This window comes from Sorex fumeus, unplaced genomic scaffold (assembly GCF_029834395.1).
Source record: "Sorex fumeus unplaced genomic scaffold, SorFum_2.1 ptg000128l, whole genome shotgun sequence".
In the NCBI taxonomy this organism is placed as follows: domain Eukaryota; kingdom Metazoa; phylum Chordata; class Mammalia; order Eulipotyphla; family Soricidae; genus Sorex; species Sorex fumeus.
The window spans coordinates 28,473,014-28,493,738 of record NW_026606185.1 but is presented as its reverse complement, the minus strand read 5'-3'; the positions used below and the strand labels follow the sequence as shown (position 1 = coordinate 28,493,738).

General features: G+C 40.3%; 1 protein-coding gene across 3 annotated transcripts in view; it reads left to right on the top strand.

The window, feature by feature from the left end:
• ZNF521 (zinc finger protein 521) overlaps window positions 1-20,725 on the top strand; it is a 301,555-nt gene that overhangs the window by 120,643 nt on the left and 160,187 nt on the right. For all 3 annotated transcript variants that reach the window (XM_056138118.1, XM_056138120.1, XM_056138119.1), the window contains one exon: window positions 4,779-8,131. In XM_056138118.1, coding sequence (XP_055994093.1) covers window positions 4,779-8,131 — 3,353 coding nt within the window. The remainder of the gene's footprint in view (window positions 1-4,778; window positions 8,132-20,725) is intronic.

Sequence of the window (20,725 nt, the reverse complement as noted above, 5' to 3'; positions counted from 1 at the left end):
TAAAACTCCAGACCCTTGACTTTCCGGTCGCATTTTGAGTCACCACCCTCATGGCAAACAAAAGTAGCAGACCAGCTCGTATCTGTGCCGCTTTTCCTCACTTGAAAAGTAACCGTTGATGTAAATCCTGTCCCTGTTAAGGAAGCCTTGCTGTGTGGTACTTGCACACACATGATAGGGAGTCCCTGAAGGACAGTTTGGAGAGTACTCTGCCGTTACAATGAATGAGCTCATGTAGAAAAGGATATCAGTAAGCCAGCTTCTTCTGGGTCCAGACATAGGGAGAATGAAAGTGTCCATAAGTTTCCTTAATGTCAGAGATTCAGACCATTTCTTTTAGCATCTACAGTGATTTAAGCCAGCTTGTCATTGTAGTTTCTTCTTCATAATTGCACACGGCCCTCTTGATTGCCTTTAGCATTCTGGAAGGCTTGAGCACTTTCCCTGCAGAAGGATGCTTGCCAAGCACATGGCAGACCTCAGATGTGCTTAATAGTTCAAGATCAGAATTAGCATCACCCTAAACTGACCTCCTTTTTTGATCTTCTAGCTAATTTTTCATTTCTGCCTCCTTTGATTAGACTTGTGGAGAATAGTTAGGGTGCGTTGCATTTCTTATCATCAGTGGCAGGTTGTAAATCAGGACTAGGAGGTTCCCATCGACGTCGCCACCATATGACCATTCATGTGGTCTGCTTGTCTGTGCGTCCCCGGTTGCGGGTTAAAAGTCTCCTCCAACCTCTGCTTCCTCTCCCCAGGTTGGCACCAGAGGCACTTGGGGCTCACATCACAAAGGTACTTTGTGCTCGGAGCCTTTTCTTTTTTCCTACTATGGAATGCCTCCTCCTAGCATGACTTCACTTTTCTGTGGGTGAGCACTTTCCCCCCATAAATATGACCGAACAGGTGTTGCTCGGCTGCTAACTGAGTTTCCAGCTGTCCTTCTGCAGCACAGACCCGGCAAAATCTGTTGTTTCGTCCTTTTAGGCAGACAAGAGAACCATCAAGGCTGCGGTGGAGGTCTTCCTTGCAGGATATGGCAGCTTTGTTGCCAGAAGATGGTCGGGAAGGCTGGCTGGCTAACAAAGACAGGCCTTCAGCGACTGGGTGTAGTTCCAGGGCTGCATCCCCTTTGGCAGGAGCACAGAGGCTGCTGCAGTGTGGCCAGCCAGCAAAATTAGGAAATAAGGACCTCTTTTATTTACTCAGGCTGCTGAATCATGGGCATTCCTGTCTGCCTGGAGAAAAGTCAGGCGGCTCTACTTTCCACTGAAAGTCTCAGGAGTGTTGGAGACTTTCATCTCGGAGTGTTCACACACTTGTTTTAATGTGCTTTATGGAAATGGTGAAACTCAGCAAGTACGGTTGCTGTAGAAAAACATCTGCACTAACTATGCATACACATTTGCATCTTTAAATAGACTTTTTAGGCCATAGAGCTGGTTTTCAGCAATGCTTTTTTTTTTTTCTGTCCATAAGAGCTATGTCTCTGAGAGTTGGTTAGTGTGGAGTGATTCCAAAAATTAAAATTTAACATGGTCATGTTAAGTACTTCACATTGAAATGCAGCAAACTTGCCATAGCACAGAAAGCCATTCCTGGTAAGTAGCACTTAGCGGCTACCAAAGGGAAAAAAAGTTCAAATGTATTCAGACGGGAGTTGAAAGAGTCTTCCAGAGTTTCTTCCCTATGCAGAAAGAACTTGAAATTATTTAAATTTGTATTAGCCTTTTAAAGATAGTTTGTGTTGTGACTGCCAAGAAGCTTAACTTAATGGAGACAGTTGGTTTTCAAAGACTAAGATAGACCTCAGAGAATGTTGGCAAAAACACCACCACCACAAAAGTCTTGGGAGAGTCTGATACCCTTAGAGCATGAAGGAGTCCCTCTGGGAATTTTGGGAGTGAGTTCCTTCTGTGTCCCTGGGAGAATAGGTCCATTTATAGTGCTCGCAAATGAGTTCTTTGCAATTTAGATTCTAAAACAGAAATCAGCCTTTCATGAGACCTTTGTTTATTTTTCTAAAAGTAGCATTCCCTGCTCAAACTTTTTACTTCTGCTCAATTTGCTCCATTCCCCAAACTAAATCTTATGAATTTTGTAGGTGAGTTTTCTGGATTTGGGTTATAAAAGGGACACATTACCTGTGGTTTCACTCTCTTACTCCTAGATGCAAGTAATAATTGGGGGTGGGGAGGAGGAAGGATAGAGGGGAGGGAGAGAGTAAGGTCCAGTTCTCTTGAATTCTGGTTTAAGTGAAAAAGTGGTTTAAGTGATCCTAGTTCTCAGCTCACTTGACAGGTAACAGTTTTAGGTAAGCCTCAGAAAAAGCTTTGCAATAGATATGGTCAGGCATGGCCCACAGACTAGAGCCCGCTTTAAGCCTGAGCCCATTGCCCAGTTTGCACAGTATTTATGATGGCCCACTGCCTTCCAATTCTTTGTACACTTGTATTGTAATATATCATATCTGGACACAATATTCAATTTAATAATGAATTCACTTGCTAAATTTTCAGACTTAAAAGTTATTTTCTTTCAGTCTAGATGAATGACAAATTCTGATTCACTGTTTTCCCCAACTGTATGAATGACATGATGTGTTTGGAAATATTTTTTAGGTGAAACAACAGGATGCAAACATTAAAGATAAATTTGAAATGTGGTAGATCACATTTAGAATACTAAGCAAATTGAATAAATGGTAACTTTTCCAGTTTGGGAAAATATTTGAAAATGGTTTATTTTAGGTGTAACAACTTGAGGTGTCGTTGTTTCTATTAAGGAGGAAGCTAAAAGTATTGCTGAGGTTAAACTTTTTTCCCTCTATATGTTGGGTAATGAGTTTGTCTGCATATATTCTTCATATGGATATACCGTTAATGTGAAATCAACACCCAATCAGACCCTTTTTTCTGCTGGAAACAATTTGGGTTGTAGAGTCATATAAACAAGGATGGAGAAATCATGTCGTTTTCAACTTATATTGCGAAGCTTTGTTGCAATGGGCAGGAGTCCAGGAATGGTGTTTGGTTGTTTTCTCAGAGTTAGATGGTTGCCATCTGGCATTGATAGTGAGATGGTGTTGTCATCAGTTTCTAGATGCAGGAAAGGAATGATCCTCATCTGTTTCCTGTGGATAAGCAAGAGGTTGATAATCTAGTAAAATCTTGTTACCTTAAAGAAAGCAGACATGGAATTTGTTTATATAATGCTTGCCAGTTTCTACTTTTATGTTCATGATTTAGCTTGCTTGTGAACTTTAGCTTTGAAGAATTCAAAAACTTACTTGTTCATATTCTCCTCGAAGGATATCAGAATATCCTGATAATATGCCAGTTTAACCTGTTATTCTAATAGACTCATGCTATCCCCACTACCCCCTCTCTTCGCTTTGCTCTTCTCCACATTTATGGAAAAAATTGTGCTCTTTTGCAGAGTAAAAGCTTTTACAATTTCGTCCTATCTTAAATGATAGATTGTTTTAAAAAGCAAAAGAGATGTTTCACAGCCTCTTTGAGAAGGTCCTATTTTTCCACTTGGCTGTTAAGAATGCATCAAAGAGTGCACCTTTGCTAAGAACATAGTTAAAAACCCACCTAATAGAAGGTAAAGTCACTTTATGGATAACAGCCTAAGTTTATATCTGGCTTTCAGGCTTGTTTGTCTTCTCTTTGTTACTCATAAATCTTTCAGCATTTACCATAATCATTTATCACTTTTCCTGTTTCCAGTTTTTCACAAGTTGCTTTGTCTCTGCTCACCTCAAAGTGCAGGTCCTGTTTGGCTAAGGAAGTTCACGCTGCTGAAGCTTTTTCAAAAGGAAGAAATGGTGGGCCACCTCTTGAACTTTCCAAACAAAATACACTATTACAATCTGGCCCTTGTGAAACTCTCATTTTTTCTTGATCCTGGCTGATCCTAGCTACATGTAATATCTAGCAGTACCCTTCTAACATTTAATAATCCATTTCCTGGCCTATGGTATTCGAATCTTTCAGTTATTGAAGAAATCCTAGTTGTCTTTCATTACACAAAACATAATTATTATTGTGTTTTCTGTCTTCTTTCATGTGCTTACTTTTTAATATTTTTTTGCTGAAAGCAATAAGGTCTGTATCAATAAGAACCCCATAAAAGATTTTGGTCCTTCAGAATTGCCTTTTTCTATAAAAACAAGCAAAATGCAGAGGGAATTTTTTATTAAATATTAGACATCTGGGTTGACTGCATTAATTTTAAATCATTCCTGTAATATTTCCTCTTTTCATTTGGTTCTTCAGATGCTCACATAATATGCAAATCATTTTAGAATGAATACAAAAGAAACATTAAATATATTAAAATCTGCATTTTAATAAAATTGTCAGTACGTAATATATACCTTGCTTCTAAGGAAGAATGATAAAAAGTAATAAAAGGGTAATTTAGACATAGAACTATTTAATATCTTTTTATATTTTACAACCTAGTAAAAAGTCAATGTAGAATTAAAAACCTGTGGGCTCAGATTTGAAAATTTTACACTCAGATATTCTCCTCTCCATTTTTCTGCCTGACAGGTTCTAGATGATCCAACTATTTTGATATGGTACAGTAAGCTCATTGAATTATTTCTAAATTGTGTGAGACTTTTAAAAATAGGGGACACTTCCAGTGATTTTTTTGGGGGGAGCACACTCAAGGCCATGTGTTCTATCACTTCAGCCACACCCCCAGCTCCTCTTTGTTGGATTTTCAAGATGTAAAATGAAATGTCCTGTTGCTTCTCTTTGCAGATGGTGTGGATGTTGAAGATGATCCCACTTGCTCCTGGCCTGCTTCCTCTCCTTCCAGTAAGGACCAGACTTCCCCCAGCCATGGAGAAGGTTGTGATTTTGGAGAGGAAGAAGGTGGCCCTGGACTCCCATATCCATGCCAATTCTGTGACAAGTCGTTTAGCCGCCTCAGCTACCTAAAGCACCATGAGCAGAGCCACAGTGACAAGCTGCCTTTTAAATGCACCTATTGCAGTAGGCTGTTCAAACACAAGCGGAGCCGAGATCGGCACATTAAACTGCACACGGGGGACAAGAAGTACCACTGCAGTGAATGTGATGCTGCGTTCTCCAGAAGTGATCACTTGAAGATTCACTTAAAGACTCACACATCCAACAAGCCATATAAATGTGCCATTTGTCGCCGTGGGTTCCTGTCCTCTAGTTCCTTACACGGACATATGCAGGTTCACGAGAGGAACAAGGACGGTTCCCAGTCGGGGTCCCGCATGGAGGACTGGAAGATGAAGGACACTCAGAAGTGCAGCCAGTGCGAGGAGGGCTTTGACTTCCCCGAAGACCTCCAGAAGCACATTGCAGAGTGCCACCCAGAGTGCTCCCCCAATGAGGATCGGGCAGCCCTCCAGTGCGTCTACTGCCACGAGCTCTTTGTAGAGGAGACCTCCCTCATGAACCACATGGAGCAGATGCATGGTGGGGAGAAGAAGAACTCCTGCAGCATTTGCTCCGAGACTTTCCACACAGTGGAGGAACTGTACAGCCACATGGATAGTCACCAGCAACCGGAGTCGTGCAATCACAGCAACAGCCCTTCCCTGGTCACAGTGGGCTACACCTCTGTGTCCAGCACGACTCCGGATTCCAACCTCTCAGTGGATAGCTCAACCATGGTGGAAGCTGCCCCACCAATCCCAAAGAGTCGAGGGAGGAAGCGGGCTGCTCAGCAAAGCTCTGACATGGCAGTGCCCTCAAGTAAGCAGGCGAAGGTTACCTACAGCTGTATTTACTGCAACAAGCAGTTATTTTCGAGTCTGGCAGTTTTGCAGATTCACCTGAAAACTATGCATTTAGATAAGCCAGAACAGGCCCACATTTGTCAGTATTGCTTGGAGGTGTTGCCCTCACTCTATAACCTAAACGAACATCTTAAGCAGGTGCATGAAGCTCAGGATCCAGGTATGATTGTGTCTGCCATGCCTGCCATAGTCTACCAGTGCAACTTCTGCTCTGAAGTTGTCAATGACCTCAACACTCTTCAGGAACACATCCGATGTTCTCACGGATTCGCAAACCCTGCAGCAAAGGATAGCAATGCATTCTTTTGTCCCCATTGCTACATGGGGTTTCTCACTGACTCTTCCCTTGAAGAGCATATAAGACAGGTCCATTGCGACCTCAGTGGCTCCCGATTTGGGTCTCCGGTACTTGGGACCCCAAAAGAACCTGTAGTAGAAGTCTATTCTTGTTCCTATTGTACAAATTCACCCATATTCAACAGCGTTCTTAAACTGAATAAACATATCAAAGAGAATCACAAAAACATTCCCTTGGCCCTGAATTACATTCACAATGGGAAGAAATCCAGGGCTTTGAGTCCCCTGTCTCCTGTGGCCATAGAGCAGACATCTCTTAAGATGATGCAGGCCGTGGGAGGAGGGCCTGCCCGTCCCACGGGAGAATATATCTGTAATCAGTGTGGTGCTAAGTACACTTCCCTTGACAGCTTCCAGACTCACCTGAAAACTCATCTCGACACTGTGCTTCCGAAGCTGACCTGTCCTCAGTGCAACAAGGAATTCCCCAACCAGGAGTCCCTGCTGAAGCACGTCACCATCCATTTCATGATCACCTCAACGTATTACATCTGTGAGAGCTGTGACAAGCAGTTCACTTCCGTGGACGATCTTCAGAAACACCTGCTGGACATGCACACCTTCGTCTTCTTCCGCTGCACCCTCTGCCAAGAAGTGTTCGACTCCAAAGTCTCCATCCAGCTCCACCTGGCCGTGAAGCACAGCAATGAGAAGAAGGTGTACCGGTGCACGTCATGCAACTGGGACTTCCGCAACGAGACCGACCTGCAGCTCCACGTGAAGCACAACCACCTGGAGAACCAAGGGAAAGTGCACAAGTGCATCTTCTGTGGCGAGTCCTTCGGCACCGAGGTGGAGCTGCAGTGCCACATCACCACACACAGCAAGAAGTACAACTGCAAGTTCTGCAGCAAGGCCTTCCACGCCATCATCCTGCTGGAGAAGCACCTGCGGGAGAAGCACTGCGTGTTTGAAACCAAGACTCCCAACTGCGGGACGAACGGGGCGTCTGAGCAGGTGCAGAAGGAGGAGGTGGAGCTGCAAACCTTGCTCACCAACAGCCAGGAGTCACACAATAGTCACGATGGGAGCGAAGAAGACGTGGATACCTCAGAGCCCATGTACGGGTGTGACATTTGCGGTGCAGCCTATACCATGGAGACACTGTTGCAGAACCACCAGCTCCGGGACCACAACATCCGGCCCGGAGAGAGTGCCATCGTGAAGAAAAAGGCCGAGCTCATTAAAGGGAATTATAAGTGTAACGTGTGCTCGCGAACCTTCTTCTCGGAAAACGGCCTCCGGGAACATATGCAGACCCACCTCGGCCCCGTCAAGCACTACATGTGCCCCATTTGTGGAGAGCGGTTTCCCTCCCTCTTAACGCTCACTGAGCACAAAGTCACGCACAGTAAGAGCCTGGATACGGGGAACTGCCGGATTTGCAAGATGCCTCTCCAGAGTGAAGAGGAGTTTTTAGAGCATTGCCAAATGCATCCTGACTTGAGGAACTCCCTGACGGGGTTCCGCTGTGTGGTCTGCATGCAGACGGTCACCTCCACGTTAGAACTCAAAATCCATGGGACATTCCATATGCAAAAGACAGGGAACGGGGCCGCCGTCCAGGCCACAGGGCGTGGCCCGCACGTCCAGAAACTGTACAAGTGCGCCTCATGCCTCAAAGAATTCCGTTCCAAGCAAGATCTGGTGAAACTTGACATCAACGGCCTGCCCTATGGCCTGTGTGCTGGCTGCGTGAATCTCAGTAAGAGTAGCAGCCCGGGCATCAATCTCCCTCCCGGCTCCAATAGAGCAGGCTTGGGCCCGAATGAGAATCTGAGTGCCATGGAGGGGAAAGGCAAGGCCGGGGGACTGAAGACGCGCTGCTCGAGCTGCAATGTAAAGTTTGAGTCTGAAAATGAACTCCAGAACCACATCCAAACAGTCCACCGGGAGCTTGTGCCAGACGGCAACAGCACACAGTTGAAAACTCCGCAAGTCTCACCAATGCCCCGAATCAGCCCCTCCCAGTCGGATGAGGTAACTTGCCTTTCTAATGTTTTGCTATTTAACCTCCTCGAGAAGCTGTACCCGCTCTATGTTTACACTTTTCCTCAGCCTTCTTTATTGTCATGTGCCAGTAGATGCTTAGACTGAAATGCAATGGTTTGTTTCCCCCATAGCCATTAGCTAGCAATTACTTGCTTCTTGATAAGCAGCATTTTGGCTTGAATGGTGCAAAATAGGACTAATTCCAGTCTCCCTAGGATATTGTCTTCTCTATGACTGAAGAGACCAGAGCTCATGCCAACACCACTGAGATCTGGAATCTCAGCATAGCTTCACCGCAAGTTGAAATCCCCAGCTATGACTTGTGTGTATGGCAGAGAGATAATGACATAAAAGTAAGATACTATGAGCCAACATGCTGGCTTAGAGTAAATTAAAAAGAATATATATATTTATGGATAACAAATTGGGTAGGGGTGGCATTTTAATACCATGTTGTCAAGGCTCACTGTTTTTTCTTTGTCTTTTGGTAGTTAGGGAAATATTTTCTCACACCAGGATTTTTTCAAAGCCTCTATTTATTAAGCACCACATGCCCAGTGTTCTTAATAAAAGGTGCTGCCCCCGAGTCTTCGTTCTTCAGATTTGGATTTCAAAAATTTATGTGTAGTCCCCCCCCCACCCCCCACCCCATTAGCTTTAGAGAAATTTAGTTTTCCTTGTCACCTTGAGTTAAAAAAAAAGTTTATTTGCAATGAAATAGTTTTCGAAGTCATCGTTCCTTAAAGCTGAGCAGAAGATGGGACATTTCATCATTTTCTTTTTATACTTTATCACCTGGTTTCTAATAGTGTTTTCTACTTCCCCCTACCTGGCCCAATCTGGAGACGCATCCACCGGGAGATGCATCTCCCTTCAGTTTGGGGTCACTGTGCTTTTCTTATCTTGTTTCTGCACTCACACCATCCAGGAGGCCTCCTGCATCTCCCTGCAGAGAGCCATCAGTCCCTGGTAGGGAAGATCTAGGAGAGAAACACACAGCCCGCCTCCTGAAATGTGGATTCTGCGTGACAGGCAAACTCCCCAACTTTGAAGCTCCTTTCTCTTCTCTTCTCCCCAAGTGAATCAGAACCTTTCTCTCATTTGAATAAATGAAATTCTATCAAACTGAGAAGGACAGCTGGAAGAACAGAGATTTGATAATGGCTCATAGCTCATGTATTGGATCAAATAGAGCTTTGGGGAGGGAGGCAGACATTGGTAGCAAAAAAAGAAATTATTTTCACCAACTTTTTATTTCAAAAATGTCTTAACCTATAGAAAATTTAAAGAAATAACATTGAACGTGGATTGGTAGTAATATTCCAGATTACCAAATGTAAACATTTTGTCATGTTTTTCTCTTTCTTTGCAACTTTTTAAAAAATGCATTAATCTGAGCCACAGGAAGTTGTATTACAGATGTCCTGATATCTTCTCAAAGAAGTGCATTTTTTTTTATTTAGTTATATCATTAGTCAAGGAAAGTAACTAAATTTGCTAAGGAAATCAAAGAAATCTCTAATATCATCCATAGGAAGTCTCTATTCATATTTCCCTCCTGTGGTATCCCACAAACATGTTCTTCATGAAATGGTTTTAGATGAGAATTAAAAAATAATTTTAAAGAAAATTGCTCCTATTTTTAAAAATTTTTTTTGGTTTAATGCATAGAGCAGAATTTATATATTCAGGTTTTATTTGCTCGAGCGGGCCCAGTAGGTTTTATTTAAAGAGTGTATAAAGTTGAGTCAAAATCACTATGTGTGTGATTGTGGTAGTATGTGTTCATTTAAAATCAAGCAAAACTAGATACTCATTTCTTAACAGAATGCTTATGAAAAATCAGTGTGACTCATCATAATCTGTTCATGGTTTATATTTTTAAATTGCTATGTAATTCCATTTGGGTTGAGATAATGTAAAAATGGATGACTATGATTAGTCTTTACATGTTAATTAGGATAATTGATCTTTAAGGGATATTCAAATCTTAATTTTAGTTACTTAGTATAGTATTTCTAAGCTATCTTAGTATCTACGGGCTTAAAAAATGATCCTTTGGGGCCAGAGAAATAATACAGGTGCTAAGATATTTGCCTTGCATACATAAGACTCCAGTTTGAATCCCCAGCACCGTATATGATCCCTCAAGAATTGCTGAGTCTCATTACTGAGCACAGAGCCAGGAATAGCCCTTGAGCACTGCCAAATATGTCCCAACACCTCCCTCATAAAGATTCATTTGCAAAAGGATACTGCCTTATTTATACCTGGTTAATAAGAAGTATCATGGTCTTAACTAATCAAATATTAGGATTCAGTTGTATATAGTTTCTTGTGCCTCAAAAACTCACTAATTCTATATGTTTTTTCATTATTTTAAAAGTTATACTATTTACATAATGAATGCCCATTTCTTTATACTCTGTAGTTTAAAATGTCCATGGTATTTGGATTTGAAATAGAAAATTACCTACACTTAAATAGGTAATTTTAGAAAAAGAAGTCTAAAATAAGTCAGCAAGAAAAAGATATAATAAATACTAACTTATTCATAGATTTGTTTCACAAATTAAGCTCATATGACTTACTATTACAAATGTTATGTAAAATTTCTCTGTTTCTCAAGTGTAGATGAAAGGTGATTTTTTTAATGCAAATGTTTGCCAAAAGCTATGCCATGTGGGTATAAAATTTTATCACACAAAAAGTATTTCTTGTATGTCTAATTGACTCTGCTGTCCTACGTAGGAGTTGAAGTTCTTAGTGACATTAATATTTTCATCTCTTTGCTGAATATAAAATCTTTAGATTAGAAGACCCTGGGGATTAAAAAACAAAACAACAACAACAGAAGACCAACTAGGGTACATAGGTATTGTCGAGAACAATATTAATTTAGAAGGGCTATGATGTAACATAAGGGTATTGGTAGACTTTGTAATGAATACATTTTCAAAGATTAAAAAAACTACTAGGTTGAGATGAAATTACCTATTTAAAAAGTATTCACTTGTAATCTAGGGAAGCACTAGTATCATATTGGTTGATTCAATTCAAGAAATGGACACCTAAAGATGGAAAGTAGGTGATTCTTGTAATAGAAAAATTTGGAATTGAAGATAGAAGATCTGAATTTGAACCCTATTTCTTCTGCATAATGCTTTTTGAATTTGTGAATAATGTATTGTATGTGCCCACTATGATTTGTAGTCTAAAATTTCTATGGAGAAATTGTTTTGAATAACATATTTGGGAGAGGTATTCACTTCTCTTTGCTCATTTACGGTTGAGTATGATATAAATTTGTGATATGAACATATAGTGATTGCATAAATGGTAGCGATAATTTAAGCCAGGAAGTACTTTTTCCACACACAAAGCTTCTTGAATTACTTATTTACTGTGTGATAAATACATGTTGGTTCTTCTGGAGTTTGTTGACACTGGCTCAGTTATGTGCTCAGGTCTGCACCAGTTGTACCTCAAAATATCATTGATGATAAGATTGCAGGAGTTATTCTTCCCCCTTCAAGAGTCCTCAAAGCCAGGTTTCTCCAAGGGAATACTTAGTCACACTTTCCATCCCTACCATTTCCAGAAGTGCATTGAAATTGCCCTACAAAGGTTGCCAGTTACGTCTATGTTGTTAGATATTTCTGCAGAGTCGCAGAATCAGAACCAGAAGGGACAGTGGGGATCATCTCATTGGTGTTTCCTAATTTTACCTATAACAAGAAAGAAAAATGAATTGACATCTGTGCAAGAGCATCAGGCTAGCAAGTGATAGACCAGGAGCTCTAAGAATACAGGCCTCTTGGCTCAAGGTTCTTTTTTCATATCTTAACTGAGACTCTCCTCAAGCAATGGTCTATCTCTGTTCTTTTTCTTAAAATCCTCCTGCTATAGCAGTCTTAGTGCCTCTTGTCCTTCACTTCTTTGACCTAGATCAAGGGTTCTTCTGCTTGCACCACTTTGCCTGAGCTGTCTCTAATGCCTTTACCAACTGATCGACACAATGTACTATGAAAAAAGAACTTCAGTTTCATTACGACTCTACTTGCCAATGTTCCCGTTTCCTTTATTTTTTTTTTCTTGGCTTTTTTGAGTCCACTTGGTGATGCTCAGGGGTTACTCCTGGCTCGGCACTCAGGAATTACTCCTGGAGATGCTCAGGGGACCATATGGGATGCTGGGGATTGAACTCGGGTTGGCCACATGCAAGGCAAACGCCCTACCCACTGTGCTCTCACTCCAGCCCCTCCCCCCATTTCCTTTTTTGAAACTTGTCTTTCTTGCCTAGTTTCCATCATAACATTTTGCTGTGTCACCCTCCCCTTTCATTACCTCTCTTCTAAGTCATTGTTCTCACTGCTGCTATTCTTTCTACTCACTCCAAGTAGCTCACCTATGTTCATGGTTTTAACTTCTGCCTTTCACTGGAGACACTCCTGATAGTTTCTCCAATGTACAGGAAAGACCATCATGGGCTCCTAGAAATATTTTTTGTCTTCATTATGATTGATGTTATATAGCTATACACATTTATTGATTTTCATCAGGTGTAAATAAGTGGAATTTTTATTTATTTATTTATTTATTTTTGCTTTTTGGGTCACACCTGGTGATGCACAGGGGATACTCCTGGCTTTGCACTCAGGAATTACTCCTGGTGGTGCTCGGGGGACCATATGGGATGCTGGGAATCAAACCTGGGTCAGCCACGTGCAAGGCAAACACTCTATCTCTGTGCTATTGCTCCAGCCCAAAATTAGTGAAATTTTTAATGTGACTTAGATGTCAATGAAGCTGATTTTTTAAAAAATTGTATCTTTATCCTTTCTAGTGAACTTCAAGTTTGTACTCTGCCTGCTTGGGGATATTCACACATGGGTTCCCGTGAACTGCACACTCAGTGGATCCACAGCTGAACCTCATCATCCTTTCTCAACAATTGCTTTTTCTCTTTTATATTCTGTTTCATGTTTATATTCAGTAATCTTTTTGGTCTCTTCCTTTTCTCTATGTCCAGTCTGTAATCAAGCCATCTCCATTTCAGCTCTTGAATCAACCCCTTCTCCATTTTTGTACATCATCTGATGTTTTCCACTAAATCACCTAAGCAGCTTCTTAAGTATATGCTCCGACTTCAGCCTAAGTCTTTTGAGATCTATGCATGTCTGAATAGCACAACTTTCTCTATTTGAAACTTTTTTTTTTGCCAGGGAGCACATTCTCTGGTGCTCAGGGTTACTCCTAGCTATATGCTCAGGAATCACTCCTATCTATTTGAAACATTTAAAGTGAACTTCTGTCTTTAGAGAATTCTTTAATTGTGAAATATGACTCTTGGGATCATGGTCCCTAATATATTTCCCCAATTTTTTAAACCTTTCCTGTTATTCATTAGTTAGAAGTATTTTAATTACCTGCACATAGCATATTGCCTCTGTTTCTAGCTACCCTTTTTCTGACTTTTCTGCCCAAATAATTTCTCACCTTTATGACCTCTGCCTTCCATGAGTTTATCGAATTTTCCTTGTATGTGTGTGTCAGGGAAGTGGGGAAATTTGGGGGTGCACCTGCTTGGGTCCAATGGCTATATCTGGCTCTGTGCTCAAGAGTGACTCCTAACAGTGCCCAGGGGACCATATACGTTGCCAGAGCTGCATGTAAAACAACTTGTGTACTATCTCTCTGTACTATCTCTCTGACCCACTAATTTTTCTTTATATGGAGCCCCACTCTGTAGAAAACCTCTTATGATCCTAACTTCCTATCACAGATATCTCATTTCACCTTAAATATACAGAACTATTTATATTATGACTATATTTTACATGTTCTTTTTAAAGTCACATTGTAGTTATCACTTTATAGTTCTCTTTTCTTTCCATGAATTCCCTAGGCCAAAGATAATCTTACATTCTTAATTCCTGTACTAATGCAAAATTCATTGTAGGCAGATGCCATCATAGCCTGCTGCGGTTTGGCCGTTTGGTTGATGGCTCTCTCAAAGCCTATCCCACGTATGCTCACATGGTATGACAACTGGCCATCTACCTGTTTTCATGTAGGAATCAACTTAAAAGATGTTGAACAAATAAGTTTTTCTTCTGAGTAGAGCAGCACTGTTCTTCCATTGTTCATTGATTTGCTCGAGCGGGCCCAGTAACATCTCCATTGTGAGACTTGTTGTTACTGTGTTTGGCATATCGAATACGTCACGGGGAGCTTGCCAGGCTTTGCCATGCGGGCGAAATACTCTCGGTAGCTTGTCGGGCTCTCCGAGAGGGGAGGAGGAATCGAACCGGCTCAGCTGGGCTGGCGGCTTGCAAGGCAAACACCCTACTGCTGTGCTATAAATATCATGGCTATTATATATCTATACCTCTACATCTGGACCTGAGTGATAGAACATTGGGTAGGGCATTTGCCTTGCATGTGGCTGACCTGGGTTCAATTCCTTTGTCCCTCTCGGAGAGCCCAGCAAGCTACTGAGAGTATCCCGCCTGCATGACAGAGCCTGTAAAGCTCCCCGTGGTGTATTCGATATGCCAAAATCAGTAACAAGAAGTCTCACAATGGAGACATTACTGATGCTTGTTCGAGCAAATCAATGAACAATGGGAGGACAATGCTACAGTGCTACCTCTATATCTATCTTATCTACATACACATTTGGACTCAAAATGCAACTTTGTTGTCATTACAGTTTCCCATAGATAATATGAACAGGGGCTGCAGTATGCCTTTATGCTGTTCTTCTTCAAGTCCCGCTTTCTCAAGGAAGAGTGATTGCTTCCACCAAAGTTGTCAGTGAGTTCGAGATTCTCAAGTAAAAGTTCCGATCTTCATCTTATCCGCTCTACCTTCCTGGTATCCCCTCTCGTATTTTTCTTCCTCCCGTGTTCATAGAGAGTCCTCCTCCTGTACCTGTTTCTGAGCATGGGCATTCCCTGAGGCTCATCTTGGCCCTCCATAGTCATTTCCATCAACAACAAATGGACAAACATTTTATCTATTTAACTGGCTGTAGTGATCTCGATACTAAGAGTTCCCACTTTATGTCAGCTCTAGATTATTCTATTGACAGCTTGACTTACCCATCTCTTTATTTGATTTGGCATGGGGGAGTGAGAGGCTGTGGGAAGTAGCAGAGAATGAATCTAAAGGCGCATACATGGCCAAATAGGTGCTGCCATGAAGCCACATCCGCAGACCTGCTATTACATTTCTGAAATAGGTTGTGTACAAACTAAACTCTATTTTTTAAAAATTTTATCGAATCACTGTGAGATAGCTACAAGTTTTAATGTTTGGGCTACATTCACACAATGATCAAAGCACCCATCCCTCCACCAGTGTACATTCCCCACCACCAATATCCCCGTACACCTCCCCTTTCCCTGCCTCCATGGCAGACATTATTCCCCATAATCTCTCTCTACTTTTGGGCATTATGGTTTGTAATATAGACCCTGAGAGGTTATCATGTTTGTTCCTTTATCTACTTTCTGCACACATCTCCCATCCCCACCAATTCCTCCAGCCATCATTTTCTTAGTGATCCCTTCTCTGTTCCAGCTGCCTTCTCCCCTTTGCTCATGAGGCAGGCTTCCAGCTATGGAGCAATCCATCTGTCCCGTGTATCTACTATCCCTAAGTGTCAGCCTCATGTTATGTGGTTTTATACTCCACAAATGAGTGCAGTTCTTCTATGTCTGTCCCTTTCTTTCTGACTTATTTCACTTAACATGATACTCTCCATGTCTATCCATTTATAAGCAAAGTTCATGACTTCAGCTCTCCTGACAGCTGCATAGTATTCCATTGTGTAGATGTACCAAAGTTTCTTTAACCAGTCATTTGTTCTAGGGTACTTGGTTTTTTTCCCAGATTTTGGCTATTGTGAACAGTGCTACAATGAACATATAGGTACAGATGTCATTTCTACTGTCCTTTTTTGCTTCCTCCGATTATATTCCCAGAAGTGATATTGCTGGGTCATATGGAAGCTCAATTTCTAGTTTTCGAAGGACTGTCCATATTGTTTTCCAGAAAGACTGTACTAGTGGGCATTCCAACCAACAGTGAAAGGGTGTCCCTTTTCCCTCACATCCACACCAGCACTGGTTGCTTTTGTTCTTTTGAATGTGTGCCAGTGTCTGTGATGTGAGATGATATCTCATTGTTGTTTTGATTTGCATCTCCCTGATGGCTAGTGATGTGGAGCATTTTTTCCTGTATCTTTTGGCCATTTGCATTTCTTTTTTGAGGAAACTTCTGTTCATTTCTTCTCCCCAATTTTTGATGGGGTTGGAGGTTTTTTCTTGTACAATTCTACTAGTGTCTTGTATATCCTGGATATTAATCCTTTATCAGATGGATATTGGGTAAATTTTCTTTCCCATTCTGTGGACTTTTTCTGTATTTTGGTCACTTGAAGCTTCTTAGTTCAATGTAGTCCCCTTTGTTTATGTTTGCTTCCACTTGCATGGTCAGTGCTGACAAACTAAAATCTTGTCTCTCCTGAGTTCTCTTCTTTTTTCAAACCTGCATCACCTTTTCATTTTTGATGGAAATGTGCCTATACCCACTTAATAGCAAGCAAGGGACCTGAAAATTATTCCTAATTCCTTTCTTCCCTTATCTCTTGCATTGAATCTATTAATGATTATTATTGAGTTTCTCTCCAATAAGTATGCCAGTCACTCTTTCCATTTCCAAAGCGATGAACATGGTCTACAAAAATTTCTTGCCTGGGGCTGGAGCAATAGCACAGTGGGTAGGGCATTTACTTTGCACGCGACTGACCTGGCTTCAATTCCCAGCATCCCATATGGTTCCCTGAGCACTGCCAGGGGTAATTCTTGAGTGCAGAGCTAGGAGTAAACCCTGTGCATTTCTGGGTGTGACCCAAAAAGAAAAAAATTTCTTGCTTGGCTATTGCAACAGCTACCTGATGCAATTCTCCCATTCAGTTTCTGTCTGCGACACTCCATACTTTAGGCAGTAGATGGATGAATGGTCTGTAGTAGATATGTAAATTACATGATGTCATATACAGTTTAGGGGGCAGCTTCTCATTTAACTCAAATAAAGTAGGAACCTTTTTCCAGTGTCTGAGGTCAGCGTGGCTGTGTGGAGTTTATCTCAGTTGTTTAGGGAGCTTTTTTCTTGTCCTCTTTCTCTACCAGCATCCTGAGGTGGGGTTTGCTTCACAGCCTTTCCTCGTGCTGCTTCCAAACCAGACTCTGCAACATCTGTCAAAGGACTTCCTGTGGAAATCTTAGTTTCTCCTCCTGAGTTTTTCTTTTTAAATTGCCATTATTTTCTTCTATACTTTTTTCTTTCCTTTTCTCATTTCTGAACTCCTAAATGATCACTGAAATGAGGCAAATGTTTGTTGAATAAAAGAACATAGTATACTGGGCTGGAGAGATAATACAGAAGGTAAGGCATTTGCCTTGCATGCAGCTGACACCAGTTTGATCCCTGCTGCATATAGTTCCCCCTAGGGAACTATATGCAGGATTCACTGTAGACTAAAGAGCCAGGTTTAAACACCGCTGGGTGTGGCACAACCCTTCTATCAAATAGAATACCCCTTTAAAAAGAATGTAGTGTAAGTGCTTCAAAGGAACAAAAATACTATATTGTAAACCACTACAGACAAGTTTACTCAAAAGTACTTAGAGACTTTGAAGTTAAATTTGACCAGAAAACATTAAAATAGCTAAAGGTCTTCAAGTTTCTAACAATTCATAAGCTATCTTCAATGTGAAAATACGTTTAAGTCCTGAAATCAATCTTCTTACTTCATGGTTCTTGTACTGAAAAAGTAAATACATATGATGACAATTCAGAACCAATGGAAATTTATTTTGAATATAAAAATTTACATAAGAAATTTAATAAGTGACTTTAAAGTGTTTAGATTTTTAAATTGCAGAGTCAAAGGGCAAATGAGTTGTTACTTTTAAAGAAACAATATTTCAAAATTAAGTTGAAAATTTACATACAAAGACTCATGATGTTCTTGAAATAGCACTGGCTTTTCTGCTGCAGTGTGCTTTCAGATTTATTGTTGTTGTGTTCAATACTTGTTCAGGGAGTTAATGACCCCTGGCATAAATATCAGGGTGTGGAACATGGAAGGAGCTGCCTCATACTCATTCTTGTCCCTAAGCCCATGCTTTCCATTGCTCCACACATTAAATCTGCTGTCACTGTAGGGGCCAGAGAGATAGCACAAGGATTAACGTGCTTGCTTTTCCTCCTGTTGACCCTGAAGAAGACAGTCTGTACCACATATGGTTCCCCAAACACTGCCAGGGTTCACTTCTGAGCATGTAGCTAGAACTTGTACCTGATGACGACTGGGTGTGGTCTCCCAACTAACAATAAATAACTAAATAAATATGTTGCCACTGTCATCTCTATATTGTACTTACTGCTCATTTTTCTTTCTTTTTTTTTTGCTAATGTTTTCCATATGGTTAAAATATCTTTTCAAGAAATACATAGAATTCAAAATTGAAAAAAGCATTCTTAAAAATTGTAATTATGAATCCTGAATTGCACATGTTTGTCTTTAAGTGCAGGGTTAAAGGGTTTTGAATTATTATCCATGATGATAACATTCTTTTTCATGGGAAAATTTTATATTTGGGTTGAAATTGTGTTGAGGGAGAACTTACTAGATACCTATTGAAGATGATTTTCAATTAGAAAAATAATCAGAAGCTATGTTTTGGATCTTCTATTATTGTGCTGCTCAACTCACCTAGCGTAGGTTTAGTTTTTCCGTGGTTGCACTTTATATTCCTAGGAAATTAACAGTCTAAATATGAGAACTTTGCCCAAAACTTTAAAAGCTAAAACAAGCTGTTCTCTTTATATGTGCATATTTCTAGGGGTTAGAGAGATAGTACAGATGGCATTTGTGTTGCATGTGACCAATCCAGGTTCTGTCCCGGGCATCACATATGGAACTCTGAGCTCTGCCAGGAGGAGTGATCTTTGAGCACAGCCCGAAGTTACCCAACCCTTCCCCCAATAGCATGTTTCCAAATGTTCTATTATTAACCTTTCCAGTTCTCTTACTCTAATTCTCTATTGCCCTTTTGTATCCCATAGTGTTGTTGAAAGATCAAATATTACCTTTCCACCTCTCTTTAAGTCCCATTGTTCAGTTTTCATCAGCCTTTTTGGCATTGCTAGGTGAACATCAACCTTTTTGGCATTGCTTCCCTCTGATCAGGCCATATTGTTTCTTTTCCTCTTTTTTTTTAACCAGTGGTACATCTATTTAACAGTTTTTGTTTTTTTCTGTGTTCTTCTTTCTTTTTTTCTTTGGGCTAGTCACTCTCAAGGTACTGTATTTCTTCTGCCTATCTCATCATTGTAAACTGAGTGGACTTGACTCTCTCCCTATAATAAAATAAGTCCCAAAAACTTTCAATGATTAGGATCATAAAAATCACATTCAATGGTCAAAGTATGCATTATAAATAATTTTTAAACAAAAAATTTTAAAATTTAAGCCAATGTAGTCTAAAGAGACCATAAAATTAAAAGAAAATACTTAGAACTTCAATATAACGTTTCAAAACTTATGTGATATATTAAAAAGCAGTAAGCAGAGTAAAAATTATTAAAAGACAGAAATAAATAGTACAACTAAAATAAACATTAAAAGAAATCCATAACACCAATAAGATAAACATCCAACCTTAGACTTTAGGAATGGAACCAAAAAAAAATGAAAACTTTAAGTTACAGAGCTTATATGCATATAAGAGCTAAAAAAAAATAACAGGCTAAAAAAAGTAATTGAATAGAAAGGAAATAGAGATGTCAGCAAATTATTATTTCTTTTTTTAAAACAACAACAACGACAATAAAACTTACCTCTGGTGGGATTAGCAATATAAAAACAAAACAGAACAAAAAAATAGAGGGTAAGGATGTGGCTCAGCTGTAGAGTATAGCAGCCTTGCATGTGTGAGAATCTAGTTTTGATCCCTGGCAACACAATAATAATGATGAAAGGGGGACTTTTAACTAATTGTGTGCAACAGTTTAGAAAATGAGGAAGAAGCACTACTCATCTCACTATAAAAAATTCAAAACAGTTGCAAACATTCTTTGTGTGAATGAGTGAGAATGAAGAACTAGAACACTCTTTCCTGACTCATGGGGGTACAATTTTTTACAACTTTTTTTAAAAAAACTGTTTTTCAGTGTATATTAAAGTTAACTAGAAGCAGAGTCTGTGATACACCAGGTATACTCCTAACTATATGTAAGAGAAATTAGAGAGAAGCTTTCATTACAAGTTGTGAATAAGATATTCATGATAGCTTTTTGCAGATACACTAGAGTCTTAAATATTTGTCAAAATAACCTGAGTAAATACATTCACAGAATTGCATGAATTTACTGTATTCATATAATGAATCATCTATAACCACAATAAAGAAGTAACTAATGCAATAGAGTAACCAGATGGCCCAAGTACATAATGTTAATAGGAAACCAGACACTTACTCTACATGATTCCATGCATCTAGAGTT